Raw genomic sequence first — 17,433 nt, forward strand, 5'->3', positions numbered from 1 at the left:
TTCCACGGAGGGGACAATTTCATTTTCTATGTTTTTTCGTCTAAATGAACACCCTTAATTATAGGATTGACCGATCCACCCAATTCTTTTTTTAAAAAAAATCAAATATATATTGATCTGTCCCATCTTTTTTTTTCCTTCAAAATTGAATTCCGAGGGCATCCAAACCTGCGGCACTGCAGAAGAGAGAAGAGGCAGTGGGGCCTCGCGCCAGGGCACCCCCCGTCGACCGGTGGGCCCACATACAAGACCTCGGTCATTTTGCGTTTACCCCCTCTGGAGAAATCGTATTCGTACAAGGAGGCTCTAGTCTGGAATCCGGTCTCTCCAGTCTCCACCAGGACTCTCAACTCTCAACGCCCCTCCTCCAGTCCTCCATGCCTTCTTGATCCCGACCACCGCAGCCGCAGGCAGACCAACCCAGCCTCGCCGTCGCCGTCGCCGGATTCGCCCACTCGCGACCTCAATCCCCGGCCGCCATGCTGGCCTCGGCAAGGTGAGTGATTCTAGTGGGGTTTGTAGATTTCGCCTCTCCCGTGGCCTACCAGCAAAGCGTTCGGCGGATTGCCTGACGGCGCTCCCCTTTCTGCGTGGCGTGGCGTGGCGTGCGTGCAGGGGGTTCTGGGCGCGGCACCGCCGCAAGATCCTCGTCTCCATGGGCGTCGCCGGGGTGGGGTACGCCGCCTACCGCTTCTACGACGCGCGACGCGCCCAGCTCGTGCGGGTCCAGCAGCTGCGCGCCATGGAGGAGCAGGCCGCCGAGGACCTCGTCAAAGACCAGTAAGAGCTTACTCTACTCCCCCTCCTTCCTCCCGCCCGAGGCTGGATTGCTTGGGTTTCTCTCTACTGCTGCTACTTCTTGCATTGCCTTTGCCCTTGGGGCTGCGCGCTCCTGTTCTTGATTGCTCCGCTGCCTGCCTCTGCCCTGAGAGGGGAATTCGCTTCGCCCCCCAATTCACAAAGCTCAGCCTGGGCCCTGGGGCTCCGCATGGATTTTGTCTAGTGTCTTGGTTGCGCTCGATTGGGTTGAGGGTTCATTCAATTCGCAGCTGAATTGGACCAGAACGATGCTAACTTGGCACTTGTTTTAGTAAGCTCACATGTTTTGATAGACCAGCTGACATAGGTTCTCGTCCCACCTTATTTAGGTTGTTTAGACCATTATTATCACGGATTTTAATGGTCATAACTGGCACCATTACATGTTCATGTTAATTACGTGATAGGGCAAATATTTGCTGGAGAAACATCGGGTCCACTTCTTATTTCTTCTGCTGTACTAGTATTAATCATAGAAACTGCTCCTGTTTCAGAATAAGCATGTGCCACCATATTTAGTAAACCAGCTTGCATTCTAATTCTTTTGAATGCTTCTATTTCATTGTAGGCTCCAGGCACACTTTGAGAAGGTGAAGAGGATCTGCGACACTACAACATTGCCTTTGGCCATGCATCATCTCAGTGATAAGGTAGCAAGTGAACTGGATATTTCGAAATTGACGGACAAGCTACGTCAAGGGAAGGTAGACTCAAGTGCACTGACACCAAAGGAGAAGTATGATACTTGGGAGGAGATTAAAATTAAGAGTATGCAATTTCTTATCTTATCTGTGCTATGCATAACTTGCTGGGTCTATTCATTGTCTAATCATAAATATGAATTTCTAACGATGTTATTGTTTTTCTGGCTTCTCCAATCTCTTAGGTTTCACAAAGACAGTTTCTTCAATGTGGGCAATGACATTGCTTAGCTTGTACGTTAGAGTTCAGGTCACCATATTAGGCAGGCATCTCTACTTAGATATTGCCCGGGGTACCAATGGTGCACAGTTGCAGGTAGATCTATGCTCCAGGCTCCACATTCTATGCTCAAGCATTTTCATATGAATGACTTTCATTTATTTCTTGCTCCACTTATTGATACCTGCACTCTAGATGGTTAAATAATTGCAATTATGTTAGAACACTGACTTAACTTGGGTTCAAGCTGCTTCCTGACATGGAAACGTCTCACTTCTTTTGTAGGCAGAATCTGACACCTTTAGTGAAAATGGACACAAGAGCTTCCTTGCAATGGCTGATTATCTTGTCACTGACAAAATCACTGCATTCATAACGCAAATGCAGCGTGCAGCAACAGAAGTCCTAAAAGAGTAAATATATCTTCTCCTATCCTTATGATAGTTGTAACCAGCAATTTCAACCAATCATGGAATATGCATCTATTTTTTTATAGCATAATGCTTGTTCATATTAAATGCTGAAATTCGTGCACACTGAATCATCAAAAGTATCCACACTTCTGTATTCAGTGCAAATTAGCTAGTTTTGTTTACAATGTCTCATTTCCTTTTTCTTGGAAATCCAATGATGAAAGTTGTACCATTAACTGCCTGTCAACCAGCTGGTTTGCAATGGCTTTCCAGCTACCTCATTTCTCAATTTGGATTTCGTTCCATCGTATCCAACTTGTGTCTTAAACAGTTTACAATTCTGAGTATCATAACGGTATCTGCTAAAATCTGCCCAGAATCTATATATATAAAAAAAACTACCCAGAATCAGTTAGGTGTATGGCCGCTTCTGCTGGTTCCCAGAAATAACTGTCTGGCTACTATCTGGAATTTTTTTTCCTGGTTGTGTATTTCCCCTTATTGATACTGAGTTTTGACATGTGAAAATTTTGCAGGAAGCAACTGAAAGACCGTATGAACATGGACCAAGTATTGCAAACAGTAATACAAATATTGGACACATTCATGGGTCTTTGTGAAGATAACTCATGGATAAATTATCTTGTTCCTGAGAATCCCTCTGTTTATGCACAGTTGATGGCTGTGTCCAGTAGTGGCTTTGATGATTCATCACTCCTGAATGATTTCAGAAAGCTAGACCAACTAATGTCTGAGACACGAATAGTACTGGCAAGGTAATATTGCATTATGCATTAAGCTCTGTTCAGTTATTGCAAGTTCACGGTTTGCATCACAACAATGCAGTTTTTCTTTGCTCAAATCTGTTGTTAACTTTGAATTCATTAATGCTTCTATCATTATCTAATAAATTACTTTGTAATCGTTGTCATATGCCATGTGACTTGTATTGACCTAACTTGTTACTTTTGCTTTTGTATACTATATATGGGGATCCAGAATGAGAAAGAGTAAAGCAAATTAATACAATTAGATGCTACAGTAGTTTCTCTATGCCATGCTATTATGAACTTCCTTTGTTGTATTTACCACAATCCTGAACTTCACTGGTATCATTAACATTATTATTTAATCTACAACGGAGCAACAAGGGTGCTCTGTATTTAGGAGTAGTCTTTTTGTGTGCATTAATGATGATTTGGAAAATATCATATTTGTATACATATTTATGAGCAGATGATAACAGTTACTCTGTTGCGACTTGTGAGAGAAGTTTTTAGTGTAAGGATGTGCCATGCACAGAATAATTATTTTCTCTGTCTGAAGCTAATGGCTTGCATGTGGTTGATTCTTTTGGTGTTTGTGGTTGCCTCCATGAGTAAATTACATAACCATTTGGACCTGTGTTATTGCAGTGATGATTTCAGAAATATCATGGAGAGGTCACTAAGGAAGATAGCAGAAGTGGTGGTAGAGGACCTGGCTGTGCAGATTGTAACTCCAGGATCGGGATTGCCCCTAGCGACGCTCTTGCCCAAAGTTGGTCATTTGAGTTCCCCGTTACTTGAGGAGCCAAACAAGAACAAACACATTCAGATCATCCGAAGTATGCCTGAAGTGGAACTCTTCTACACATTCCTCTACGCAAACATGCCACCAGAAGCATAATCTGTACATCGATGTGAAAAGAACACTTGCTTCTGAATTTTGGCTCCAAAGATCTGGTGGTATATGTGGATGTTGAAATGACTCCAAATCAGGAAACCAACAAACGTGGAGAGCCCATTGCTGCCCTGTATATACTGAGATATTCCGTTGTTGCTAACAGGAACTGAGTAAAGTTCCTTCCATTTGGATTCTTTCTTTCTTTGAAGTTTTGGTTGCGCACGTCTAGATAGAATCACACGCACTGGGCCTGCTATTTTTGCTATATTTTTGGGAGCTTACACGATGGCAGATGTTCAAATGTTTTACTGGCCACAAATGGTTAATGTATACATTGCAAGTCAGTTGAGTCTTGTGTTGGTTGAATGAATATTCGAGCCCACAGTTTGCGATCTGCAGGCATATGATTTTTCTTGTTCAGTTTTGCTTTGGGAAGAACTGGATTGACTGATTGTTTGAAGCAGCTGTGTTTCTTGCATTATATTGTGGTGAACTGTCATGAATTCGTACGAACTGATAACATCTGTTCATTCTGAGAATACGATTTCTTCTGGTTCCTATACATGCGTAGCCAATCCATTGCAGTCTAGGCTACTTTACATGTCATTAGTGCCAAAAGATCTGACACAAAGGTGGGGCCCAGAGAAGGGAAGCCTTACCTGTGCATAATTCTGCACGCAAGGTCTCTTCTTCCCAAACTCTCTGATGCTTCCAAACTTTGTAATTTTGTTTTGTTGCTGTTCGGTACTGAAATTTGGTTCAACCGTTGTGGAGAAAGATAGTGAGTACAGTAATAATCTTCGGTGGAGGGGAGATTATTACTGTTCTTGGTTTTCTATAAGGGGCCATTAAGTAACCAGTCCTAAGTAAGATTAGCATCGCATTGGCTACAAATGTTCCAATTCAGTTTGACACGAGAATCAACAATGGGGAGCAAGAAGATGATGACCTAGGGATGATTGGCGGAGCATTGTGTTATGTTTTCAGGAGCGTACACAATGATAATTGTTGTCTTACGGACTGCTCTGTAACTGTAAGCGGTGACCTCGCTCCACTCAGTCTGCAATATATTCTGGCCCACACGTCTGGTAAATATCTACAAGCATATGCTTAATTCCATTCCACAAATTTACCACGGAAAGAATTGAATTTCCTGAAAATTTTCATCCAACATGTAGTGCATACAAGTGCACGTCTAATTTTTGTTAATTCGGGAAATAGTACTTCGTCGTCTTCTTGTTCTTGCTCCTAAGCATGAAATTCTCCTGGCTTAAGATGCTCATTCAGATAGCAAGTAGGGCATACCACCAACAGCACATTTTCATGTAAAACGTGGGGAGCAGCCATCGTACAAGATTGGAAAGGATAAATGTTGTACTGTCTAACAATTCTGACCAAATATGACAAAGTACTTGCTAATTTTAAAGGGAAAATAATTGCACAAAAATAGGCATTGAAATGTATGACAACGAGAGGGGTGCCACAGGACTGCATCAAGCACTGTAAATTACTCCATGCTAAGTCATTTTACTAAAGAATATTGAAGAGCAATATTTATCGTAGAACAACTGTCAGACACATAAAATGAAATTTTGAAAAAGAAAATATGCAATATCAAAAACTGCTTTTATCAGCTACACTAGCAGACCTACATATCAGTAGTGAACATAGTATTGCAGTTTTAGTGCAATCCAAAACAACAGCAGAACTACCTTCGACGGAAGTACTACTTCCACTAGTATTCCCTCATGTTTGATTCGTTTCAAGGATCAGACACATAAACCAGCCTATTCAAAGGCCAAAGAATAAATCTGCAAACGAATCCTACATGCAAGTGATTTGTGCACTGTATTATTTAGCTGAAGAAACTAAGCTTTGTTTCTCCTCATCAAACTCTTTGCTGTCATTGCCCTCCTTAGGTTGTTCGGGTACCAGCTCACGCTGCGCTGCGCTGTTTCCTTTCACTGTAACTGATTGCTGATAGAGTACTCCACCGACAATAGTGAACAGTAAGCAAACCAAACCATATGCAGTTGCATGCTTGTCCCAGATCATGACATTGATAGCCACGGTGAGGAACTTATTCACAACCCCAGTGACGGTAAATGCGGTTGCTGATACAGCTCTTCTCGCTGCAAAACCAAAGAAACTAATGAGCAACCCAAACACGCATGACAATGCCACTGCTACAAAGGCATCCAGGTGAAACCAGCCTTCGCCCCTTGATTCCATCGCTGCAAAGACTGACTTGTGCTCCCCTGTAAGGAACCAAAAGATCGGGGCCAGCATCAAGGAAAGAAAGTTGTTGTAAAGCACAAAGCCCCAGGTGTTGAGCCCCAGGTTTGTCACAATGTGCTTGATGTACACCATTTCAGTTGTTATGGTCACCAGATATGCAAGTGCCCATGAGTATGCTGTGATGCTGAATGCTGAATCTGTCATCACATAGCCAACTGCTCCTCCCAAGATGACCACAAGGGATAGGAATGTGAACTTTGATGGACATGGTTGCTTCCTGAAAGTTGTGTCGGCAATAGCAACCAAAAGCGGGGTCAAGGATCTGAAAACTATGAACGTATCTACATTGGCATGGCGGAGGAGATTTGTATTGGTGAATATGGCTAGGTAGAAGACAAGAGCAGCCGGTGCAAACTTTTTTGCAGTCTCCAAGTTGAAGGGGTCATGGGTGAGAAAGCCGAGCTTTCCAAGGATCCAAACACCACCAGCAGATGTCAAGTACTGTAGAGCAGTTAGGAGGCCAGGGTAACCGAACTTTGTCACAGCATACTTGTTGATGATTGAGAGCAGACTCGAGCACAGAGCGTACCCAACCACGAGGCTGCTCGTAGCGTAATACTGCTTCGCCATCAGAGCAGAATGTTCACCTGCAATCGGTTCAGTGTTAGCAAAGCATTCAAATAGCAAAACTAATTCCTAGATAGTCCAACTACACAGCAGTCTGTTTTGCTTCTGAAATAAAATAAAGCAAGCCTAGGCGCATAACAATGAAACACACACATACTATTGAATTGCTAACTGGTTATAAAAATTTCAAGGTAACAACATCAACAACATGGAGAATTGGAATGGTCAACAGAATGCCAGATTTCAAGTCATTTTCTCCGAGATTTCAGACAATTTATCAATAGATCTACAAAAAATAATTAATTGACACTACTTGTAACACAAAATTACAACTCATGCCACATTAGGGCAGAGATGATTGATCCACTGTGCTTGCTGGCTCCTTAGAGCAGTAGAATTTACTTAAACTACTGGCCCAAACCCGGACTAAGGTGTAACACACCAATTTATATGAATAGAAGTATGTGTATACGAATACTAACACCGACAAATCTTCCAATGTAGAAACAACACCAAGTACTAAAACTCCAAATAGAAGATACATCGTTTCGCTCACCAGACAGTAAACGTTCCAAAATGTAATGAACAATTGGCGGCTTCACATCACAAAGCTCAACAGCAAGGGAAACAACCCAAGTAATCAGGTGACGGGTTTCAACGACCGAGTCCACCACACCGGACAAAGATTTCAACAAGCGGAGGCTAATGTTGGCGCTCGAATCACGCGGCCAATCAGCTACCAATTGTATGAGGAAAGATTTGGGCCCAAAATCCCAATTTGCCTAGTGATTTCTGCAGATTTCTTGGATATGCGTGTTGCCAAGAAAAGGAAAGGGAAACTGAAAAAGCCAGTGCGTGCCTTCAGCAGATCCTGGAGGACCGAGTGCGGCCGTCCCAAGAGACAATCTGACGAACGGAGCGGGGAGAAGGAACGGGGGAGCCGGGGAGTGAGAGAGGCGTACTGAGGCAGTCCCAGGCGCAGCCGCATTCCGTCCGCCGCTGGGTGTGGGGCTCCTCCGGGGCTTGTGCAAGGCAAGTGCAATGCCTGGCTCTGTGTGTGTGTGTGGTGTGTGTTTGTGTGTGTGGCCTGGGATGGGAGCTGATTGGTTTATATGGTGACTTGAGGAGGAGAAGGAAGAAGCTTCAAATCCAAACCAATTAAAAAAGTTGAATGTGATCACATCACAGGGACTTAATATGTGAAAGCGATAGATACTCTGTGCTTGGACCTATCCATTGATAATTCTGTATACCTGTTTCTTGCATGCAATTATGTACTCCTTTTCGATAGACAAAATACATATCTAGGTTGGCACAGCTTCATTCAAAACCCATATCTAGGTTGAGTCTATATTTGTAGACTCTTGCATGTTAACTACAAAAGATCTATATTTATCTATCTATCTAGTTCAAATCTATTTCACATTGGCAGTATGAAATACTTGTACAATTTTTACTTGGCTTTTATTATGAATAATATAGGTGTCCCTTCCCCTATTCCGATCTTTCTTTTTTGTTGTGGCATGCAGGCTTTGATCTTATATGAATCGATGATGCCCCCAAACTGAAAAATGACTTAAGGGTGAATATATGTGTATACATACGTGTGCCTCAAGCAAAGTTTGTCTTGCCTTGCCAATCGAGAATTGTTGTGGCGATATGTGTTGGAATAGGTGGTTAATATATATAACTTATTACCTTTATTTGCTAATGCGGAAGAGCAAATCTTGCATTGATCTTGTGATAGTTTACTATCAAAACATTCTTTAAGATAAAGAAATTAATGCCAAAGTCTGCTGTCAAAACATGTCTCGAAAAATATTCTATTAGTTCGATCTAAGACCCAAAAGTTAACTGAAATGACCAAATTTAATTGCTTAGTCTTTAGTACGATCCTGTAATTATACCCGTCTTCATTTTTATTAGATAGCCAAAATCTTGAGAAAACCAAAGACCGAACGTATATTTGATGAGACCCAATGTCGACCCTGTAAAGTGGTAAGGTTTTGGACTTTTGATCTCTTGAACCGACGAGGCAAGACAAGATAAGCTCGTCTAGGAACCAATCAATCAATTAGAGCACGTTCACTTGTTTTATCAGCCATATTTTTTCTACCAGTTAGTAGTATTTTTTCTCACAATAAATGAAACAACAGTAATTTTAGCCATGACTTTTTAGACCAGCGAACAAAAGCGACTGCCTACGTTAAATTAGTTAAGGAAGGCGAGCGGTGGCAAATACTTTGCCTATCTCCGTTAACCCAAAACACTTGCCTGCAGAAAAAAATTGTGTAGTATAGTGTATAACTACATCAAAGTGATTTAGATATTTATACTTATTATGGTCTCAAATATAAACAAATGATTTATCTAATGCTCTTGGCGTATGTGTAGCTCTAGATTCAAAATTTCTTAACAATGCAAATATCGGATCCAAGAAATCCACCCGGAGGGAGGGGGGTGTTTGTCACTGCTTTGCTCCAGTTTTTCTAACTTTGCTCCACTAACTTCGCCATGGAGCAACTTCACCGTGGAGTTTGTAGAGCAGGTGATACTGGCACATGATTTATTATGCCCCTGATTGACTTCCAGCTCCACCTTTGTTTGGAGCGGAGTTCCTGGAGTTGGGGGTGTTTGATAATACTGAGCTAGAATAACAGAAGCAGAGTAGTCCCAGACACTCTCTGAATATCATGTAGGCACAGTGGATTTCTTTTTTTTCCCTAACCAACGTGGAGTACTCACCGGGTCAAAGTATCTTCATAAAAGTAAAGTCTACATGAGTAACTGTAGTTAAATTAGTTTCATATGTCAAAATTACTTTGAAACCGATTGTTGTTCAATTAAACCAACAATGAAATGTTAACTTTGGAGATTAACTCCATACTTTATAATTCCTAATAAACTGTTGTACTACTTTAGTAATACTTTTCAGCGAATGAATAGTATTTTTCTCAAACAGAATTTTAGCATAAGCATCAACCTACGCTATAAATATTGACAAGTTCTCACCGGAGAGGCGTAGACGGTTCAAGCAAGAAAAGATAGGCTTTCTTCCCGATCTACCTTATCTTCCTTCAAGGACGAACGACTGCTACTCCTTTTGAGCGCTGACTATGACTGATCAAAATTTACGCATCATGGCCTCATTGATCGCAATGACCTCGGTACACGCGAGTCTCAAAGACTTAAATGTATATTAGAGCATCCTTTCCCCGTTGAAAACTGACAAGTGGCAGCATAGAATTCCGAGCTAATGACCATTTTCTGATACAGTACATGCATATAGTAGAACAATTTATGAATACCGAGACTGCAGCCCTACTCGATTTGAGAACAACTTTTGTTTAAAGCAAGTCAGATCACTCTGCACTTTGCGGTATAAAAGATCTGGTCTCTACCTCTCCCCCTGAGATCGGGCATCAACTTCACTTTGCGGTATAAGGGCACTCCCAATGCAAGACTCTATCACAGAGTCCAAGACAATTAATTACATATTATTTATGGTATTTTATTGATGTGGCAGCATATTTATTGAAGAAAGAGGTAGAAAAAAATAAGACTCTAAGTCTTATTTAGACTCCAAGTCCACATTGTTCGAGGTAATAAATAACTTTAGACTCCATGATAGAGTCTGCATTGTGAGTGCCCTAAGAGATCTGAACCCAAAAAAAAAAAGGCACCTTTGACCATTTTCTTTTCTTTTCTTTTCAGAACAATGTAAAAGAGCTTTTACTACTTTACTAGGAAAAAAATAGCTCGATAGTCCACACCAAACTCTAGTTGGAATATAAACCCTGGTTAATTCTGGTATACAGAGTTGACAAACAAGTACCAGTAACTTTTTGAAACTGAGTGTTCCAAAAGTTTGATTTCTACTCCCTCTGTTTCAAACTATAGGTCTTTTGACTTTTCTAGGCACATAATTTTTACTGTGCACTAGATATACACTGTCTAGATATGTAGTAAAAAATTTTGTACCTAGAAAAGCTAAAACAAGTTATAATTTGGAATGCAGGGAGTATTTTCAAATGAGTATGGATGGTGTAATAATAGGTCACATCAAATCGAAACTGACAAAGCAAGAGTTCCAAGTCCAACTAGCTACACTTCAAACATTGTTCTTTATCAGCTAATTCTTTCTAGGCCTGACGAGAGCATAAGGGAATTAGGCCGATCGCTAGTGCTTGAAGACGACCAAAACAGCAGTGCAGTTATCCTTGCATCGCCTCTCGCGAATAGCTTCCTTCACGAGGCGGCGCACTGCGAGCGTGGCTGATGAGGTCTCCTGCAGTATTTGTAAATTGAATAAAAAATGCGGGTCAAAGAGCAGAACTATGGGTGAAAAACAGAAAAAAGAGCTAAGCTATAAGAAATACTACCTCCGTTCCAAATTCTAAGTCGTTTTGACTTTTCTAGATACATCTTGCGTAGCTATGGACCTAAATATACACTATGCCTAGATACAAAGTAAAATCCATGTATTGAGAAAAGTGAAAACGACTTATAATTTGGAACATAGACAGTAACTATCATCTATGTTCAAGTATGCCATTCAGATTTCGTAATAAATAGCCAGTATGTAAAACTCATGGTATACTGGGTAAACATTTTAACAAGTGAATCTAATATCAATTTGTCTAAATAGGGTTACAGAATTCCTACCAGTGTCTTCTGATTATAGGCTAAATGGTTTTTAACATAGTAGAGAACACATTATCTGTTCTTAATATAATAGATATGCAGCTCTACTATGTCTTAGGAAAAAAAAAGAACACATTATCTGGTAAATACAGGGAAATACAACTACATATAGATTTTGGATCGTTGGGGAAAGAACCTTCAGCTGATTCTGAACAAATTCAACAGCATCGCCTGGCCCAAATACCTGGGTACACAGGTATAAATCAAATTTCAGGGTTTAGAAACAATAACTGGTGCAGAGCAAACTAGAGGGAGGGAAATGAACATACTCCCCATAAGCCATCGCACCCTAGAATGATGAAATGATCTTTCTTTGTAAGTTCAAAGGAGTGGACATCTGGAGTTGCAATCAACCCAACCTGCATTGTTTTGAAGTTCAAACTGAAAAATGAAAATTTACAATGAAAAGAAAATAATGGCAGCACTTTCCCCTTTACAGTATGAGCCTTTTAAGAGTGCCCAAAAAAATTATTCACTAGACAACCTTTCTTTTTGCTAATATAATACAGTCCATCATTACAGTGTGCATAAGTCAGCATGTGAACCTCTTGTCCTAATACAAACACATGACTCTTGGATGTCACAATTACCATAAAGATAATTGAAAATTTTGATGATACAAGAAATTTTTTGGGTTTATGTTAAAGATTTTCTTGTGTTTCCATCGACTCTGCTGCACTGACCAAGTGACTTTTTCTTTCAAAGGCACATCATATATTCGAAAAAGTTAATCACATTTTAAGAAACAGTAAATCAACTAATCCTATTTACAACTATGTATCTTCAGGAACTTACATAACCAAATTCTTTAGTGGTTAAATCCTAGAGAAAAATATATTAGACCACCATGGCAGAACTAAGGCATTTTACATGTAGCTCACCCAAATTCAAGCCAAAGAGGACTGGAACCAGGGTGTGCTGGCTTACATTACACATCCTCACCTCCTAGCCACTAAGCTAACTTAATTCCTCATTATTGACTATAAAAGTTTCAAGAAGCAGTATTCTTATTTCTTAATAGTATATACAATAAAATAATCAGCGAAGCCACATGTCTAGCATACAGAGCAAAGATTGCTGTGCATCATTGCTGTACATTCAACTAAGTAACCAAATACCATATATTTTCCAAATAAACAGATAAAAGAGCAGACTCAAGTAGTGACCAAATAAGCTTTTATCAGCAAACCTTCTTAAATTGGCGATCACCAAATGCCCTTGATACTTCAATACGACCTTGTAATCTTCCATTAGAACCAACAGAACCTCCAGCCTTAGTAAGAGCACAAGGTGAAAAGTCTCATGAGTTAGTATCGATATACAAATAAAAATCTAATTTCCCGAAACAAAAGTTTGAACTAAATAGTGCATACTGATATCATAACCATAACAGAGGGAACAAAATGAGACCGTAGAAAAATAACGAAGGGGCAACTCTTTACAAAGCATGTACTACACAAGTCCTAGCAATAAAACTGAGTGATAGAATAAAGGCTAGGTGGGTATACACAGAATGGATACATAAGTGTTCATCTCCAACTGTTTATGTAACAATATTTTGAAAATAAATAAATGAAAAGATGATCAGCAAGGTAAGAGAATTCAGTGCTTCAGTTCATATCTCTACCATAGTCAAACTAGATACAAACGATATGATAACATAAAATGGATACAGCACAATTACATTGGCTATTATAAGTTCTATAACAAAGTAGGGATTAGGGAATTGGTGACAACAAGTGACGGTACATATAACAGAAATTGTTGAGGTTCCTTATGAAACTGATGAACTTAAGTCAGCAAAGGAAAAGTGAGAAAAGAAATGAAATTGAACATATAAAACATATTACCTTCTGGATTCGGGAGCGCTCCTGTGGAAAGATGGCTTTATGTTCTCTTGTCAAAACAATAGCCTTTAGTTGACTTTTGGTCTCATTAACCATACCTTCACCCTCGGTTGAAACAGAACGAGCCAATACTGCTTTAGCATCTCCAGCATTCGCAACTACAACCTAGATTTTTTAAGACAATAGGAAACATTGTAGAATGGGTTTTACTTTGATTTGACACTTCCATGTTGTAAATTGTAAATTGTAAATAAGAAAGCATGCTAATCGTATTAGATTACTTAGCATTCAAGTACCAAATGGATCACGACGTGTCATCTAGTTTCTTACACATAAGAAACCAATGTGTGGATTATGATGTTTGCATATGAACTTATAGCAGATAACATTAGGGATGGCAAACTTTAAAGAAAGCACGTGGGCGATAAAAAAAATCATGCACCCAGTGAAGAAATTCCAGATTTTCTGACGCAGAATGGAAACTAAACCTACATATTTACTGAAGAAAGAAACAATGGCATAAAACAAGCCCCCAATGTTCTAAAAGACAAAACAAACAAAAAAATCCCAAGATCGAAACTTTTCCTGGATACTGTTTACTGACCGTCTGTCCTAGGATCCAAACGCATACAGCTGTCGCACCATCTTGCCAATTTCCTACAGATGTTATAATAGGACATGAGTATTCATAGTCACGACACAAAAGTAACCAAAAGGAAACTACTGGAATCTAGACAGCAGTGTTTTTGAACACACCAATTTTCTTGGCAACACCAAACACGTACTGGACACAATTAAATGTCTCTTACAGCACCATCGTAACAATGCATTAATGATTTCTAATTACTGAAGGAGGTGATATATGACCTTAGGATGGATCTACAGTTCTACACAGTACATTTCTCAGTAATATGTCACAGCTTACAAGAAGGTAACTCTGAAGAATACTAAATACATAAGCAAACATGATAGCCTTGCCAGGTACTTGTACTATCATGTATGTAGTCACTATACTAGGCCCAAGATCTACTGGCAGGGCAAATCTATATAATAAGTGCCTAGATAGTGTAGAACACAGTGGGTATCGCAGATGAACAGAAAAAAAACTGTTTCCTACCTTTAGTACTTTCTTGCAGTAAAGATTCATCAGTCCTACGGAAACCTGCAGGCAGAAATAAGCATTAGAGAACTTACAAAATACCAATCCCAAACATTTGATTGACACTGTAAGAAGGGAAAAAAGAAGAAGAGAGAAGCATCAAAGTTGCACAGAGAGACATTAGCTACAGAGTCAAAATGCTTACAAGAAAACAAAAATATTAAGAAAAGGTTTAAGTCTATTATATCCCTCTTGAAACCTTAAGACAGCATACAAGGTGGAAATCCCCATTTACAGTACTCCAGAAATTATGTATCATATTCTAGAATGCTAGCTAGTGAAATAAATTGTTAATTCTATCACAAGCTCATCAATGCAGCAGCATAATTTTCGTAAGGTCAAGTTTGTTTCTTATGTGAATAATAGACTATGTGAATAATAGACTATGGAATCTGGAAGTATCAAAGAATAGTGAGAGAGTGAATCAAACGAAAAATTGAACCCATTTGAAAAGTAAGATTCTGAGCATGGCAAATCTAGAAGTAGAATATTCTCTCTTACAGTACAGACTGAGACTAGTAGTGCCTAGACAGGCTAGGAGCAAGTAATAATTAACTTTGATGCACTGAATACCTTCAATTACGGCCTTCTTTGCAGCTTTAACATCCATCTGCAAAACAATTGGGCAGTATTTAGGGACGAAAACAGATTGGATACGAACGGATATCTTACATTTGTTTTCATATTTCTGTCCGGATTCGAATTCGAATACGGATAGTGTGAACCATGCTGGATAGGATATGATTAGATATCAATGTCATAAATGTACGATTTGAGTATTCAAATATGGATACAATATTGGATGTTGAATATCCGGACTTGAATATGAACGGATATAAACCCCTCTAAACAGATTCTCGAATACGGTCAAAAAATATCCGTACCGTTTTCACCCATAGCAGTATTTAAGACAGGTGAATCTAAAATGAACTAGGAATATCTTAATTATGAATGGCATGGCAAATCAACAATTTAAATCATGGACATTTTGCATAGCAAGAAAATGTGAAGCTATGGAACCTTAGCAAAAAAAAATGCCCACAAGAGAAGTTGAATACAGAATAAAAGCATCAATAACAACTAATGGAAACACTCAAAAAAGCAGCAGAAAAGGTAAACAGACCAACTCACGTGGTAATCCTGCAGCGATGACATTCTGATGCAAATGCTTCTGTGCATAATCTGCCGCCAAGCGACCACCATGCCCATCATAAATCGCAAAATGCGCGCACCTGCACCATCCAGCACACCTCAAACTACACGCATCAGCACAGCAGTGCACGTGGGTACTTAACATGAACAGGAAAGATGATCACCTCAAACTTCCTGGGGTTTCTGCATCAGCATTGGGGAGCACCACCCAGGCGTCCTCCATAGTGTGCCTGCAGCCCTTGTCCTCGGCCGCATCTGCCTCGACGGCAGTCAGTACCATCTTCCGCTCGCCCGAAACCTGAGAGTTTGCAGCGGCTTCCCCATCCGAAACGCATTTGGCCGATGGCGCTTGGCTATCCTTCTGGCAGTTTCTCCTAGCTTCAGCATCCATTTGCTGTGAAACACTAGCCTTTACACTGCCCCCCGTTTCAGAAGCAGTGTCGGTGCCTTTGAGGCGCTTGGATGTACCATCATCATCAGTGGAGCTGCCTTCACGCTTCTGATGAGCCATGGTGATTATTTATTTATTGGGCCTAGAATCCAAACAGGGGGCGGAACTTAGTGAGGAGACTATGCTCTGAAATTTCGCAACTCAATTTTTTTTTTGAAAAACAAAAAAAAAAATCACCTGAAACATGCAGCACAGTCATGGGCGCATCCATTATAGGGCATGGTTTATATCCGATAATTGGTTTTGCCAGAAATCGAAGTTAGTGGGGTATGTAATACACATATATATCCATGGAAATTGGGTCAGATCCGAATCCGAATACAAATAGCTTACTTAGGGTTTCGGGTGCTCGATTTCGCAAAGAGGGAAGTGAAGGGAAGGAAGGGACGAACGCGTACCTGTCGCTCTTCGCCGGCTAAGGGGGAGACCGCCAGACCAGAGCAAGGGCGGCGCGGCCAGGAAGAAGGCGACGAGGGGCCGAGAGGGAGACAGCAACAAGGGCGAGGGAGGGCATGGCAATACGGGAGAAGTAAAACAGGGAGCCACGTGGGACCCACATGTCAGGTTACTCAGCCGACTGGTTCATGCTTGCCAAAGACGCCGAGCGTGCCAACTGTTTTACAAAATAGGCTTTGTATTTATATATTTATAAAAAAGTTTTAAAAACACATATCGTTTGACATTTGGGCTTTACAATTTTGTTAACTTGGCAAAAGGGCTTACCAAAGACGCCCAGCGTGCCAACTGTTTTACAAATAGGCTTTGCATTTATATATTTATAAAAAAGTTTTAAAAACATTTATCCAACGGTTTGGCATTTGGGCTTTACAATTTTGTTAACTTAGGAAAAAGAGGGAAAGAATTGGCATATATGTATGGAAACAGGCGCGAAGTCCACGTGCGGCTACGGGTCGAGGTCGTGCGAGTGTGGCGATGTCCCGCCGCCAGACTTTCCTTCGAACTGCCCATCAGTCTTCCATCAACGCCAGATACTCCCGCGCGCCTCGATGTGGTCTTCTGTAAGATGGTGACGATCGTTCTTGCCGGCAAGGACTCTAGCCGCCAAACTCCGGGCGGCCACGCACAAACGCCACGACCTCGGCGCATCGGTGGAAATAAATTTGCCGCGAACATTCACCTGACACGGGAGAAGGAGAAAAGCTCGGCAAAAAATTTGTGGGTCCATATTTTTCTTTTTTGCCAAGTGATTAATGTCAAACCATTAAAGATTGTCTCTTTTCACTTTTGCCATATTTTTTTGAGACTTAGCAAATTTCCTCATTTATCAAACCAATTATGTAAAATAGTTGGGGATGCTCTAAGTTAATCGTAAACTAAAATTAGAGAACAAGTTCTATCGCACAAACTACGAAATATTCGGAAGTATATATAGCCAAAAAGATAGGCTTTGTGAATGCTATTTTCACAAGGCAATTA

At 40.4% G+C, this 17,433-nt stretch overlaps 3 protein-coding genes across 5 annotated transcripts; 1 reads left to right on the forward strand and 2 right to left on the reverse strand.

Annotated features, from left to right (window-relative positions):
• On the forward strand, window positions 308-4,299 carry LOC8065468 (peroxisome biogenesis protein 3-2). The gene is made up of 7 exons (XM_002459983.2): window positions 308-496; window positions 616-780; window positions 1,388-1,587; window positions 1,706-1,836; window positions 2,026-2,153; window positions 2,690-2,929; window positions 3,569-4,299. The coding sequence occupies exons 1-7, from the start codon at window positions 480-482 to the stop codon at window positions 3,819-3,821; spliced, it is 1,134 nt and encodes a 377-aa protein (XP_002460028.1). The 5' UTR covers window positions 308-479; the 3' UTR covers window positions 3,822-4,299.
• On the reverse strand, window positions 5,297-7,795 carry LOC8065469 (GDP-fucose transporter 1). Of its 2 annotated transcripts, none has more exons than XM_002462132.2 (2): window positions 7,646-7,795; window positions 5,297-6,703 (listed from the first exon to the last, which is right to left on the reverse strand). In XM_002462132.2, the coding sequence occupies exon 2, from the start codon at window positions 6,684-6,686 to the stop codon at window positions 5,670-5,672; it is 1,017 nt and encodes a 338-aa protein (XP_002462177.1). In that variant the 5' UTR covers window positions 6,687-6,703; window positions 7,646-7,795; the 3' UTR covers window positions 5,297-5,669. The 2 variants fall into 2 exon arrangements, with proteins under 2 accessions (XP_002462177.1, XP_021309723.1); XM_021454048.1 differs by lacking the exon at window positions 7,646-7,795 and adding an exon at window positions 7,240-7,632.
• LOC8071899 (probable protein phosphatase 2C 67) lies at window positions 10,464-16,555 on the reverse strand. Of its 2 annotated transcripts, none has more exons than XM_002462133.2 (11): window positions 16,395-16,555; window positions 15,710-16,078; window positions 15,517-15,625; window positions 14,967-15,003; window positions 14,352-14,396; window positions 13,839-13,891; window positions 13,238-13,399; window positions 12,577-12,660; window positions 11,657-11,746; window positions 11,524-11,571; window positions 10,464-10,971 (listed from the first exon to the last, which is right to left on the reverse strand). In XM_002462133.2, the coding sequence occupies exons 2-11, from the start codon at window positions 16,054-16,056 to the stop codon at window positions 10,864-10,866; spliced, it is 1,083 nt and encodes a 360-aa protein (XP_002462178.1). In that variant the 5' UTR covers window positions 16,057-16,078; window positions 16,395-16,555; the 3' UTR covers window positions 10,464-10,863. The 2 variants fall into 2 exon arrangements, with proteins under 2 accessions (XP_002462178.1, XP_021309970.1); XM_021454295.1 differs by having other exon boundaries at window positions 16,174-16,540.

Source organism: Sorghum bicolor, chromosome 2, assembly GCF_000003195.3.
Source record: "Sorghum bicolor cultivar BTx623 chromosome 2, Sorghum_bicolor_NCBIv3, whole genome shotgun sequence".
Taxonomy (NCBI): domain Eukaryota; kingdom Viridiplantae; phylum Streptophyta; class Magnoliopsida; order Poales; family Poaceae; genus Sorghum; species Sorghum bicolor.

Coding starts and splice junctions, on each gene's coding strand:
- LOC8065469 (XM_002462132.2), bottom strand. CDS start 6,686: ATGGCGAAGCAGTATTACGCTACGAGCAGCCTCGTGGTTGGGTACGCT.
- LOC8065468 (XM_002459983.2), top strand. Junction 1,588..1,705: donor GGAGGAGATTAAAATTAAGA/GTATGCAATTTC, acceptor CCAATCTCTTAG/GTTTCACAAAGACAGTTTCT. Junction 1,837..2,025: donor CCAATGGTGCACAGTTGCAG/GTAGATCTATGC, acceptor CTTCTTTTGTAG/GCAGAATCTGACACCTTTAG.
- LOC8071899 (XM_002462133.2), bottom strand. CDS start 16,056: ATGGCTCATCAGAAGCGTGAAGGCAGCTCCACTGATGATGATGGTACA. Junction 13,892..14,351: donor ACTGCAAGAAAGTACTAAAG/GTAGGAAACAGT, acceptor TAACATCTGTAG/GAAATTGGCAAGATGGTGCG. Junction 11,572..11,656: donor GGTGCGATGGCTTATGGGGA/GTATGTTCATTT, acceptor CTGTGTACCCAG/GTATTTGGGCCAGGCGATGC.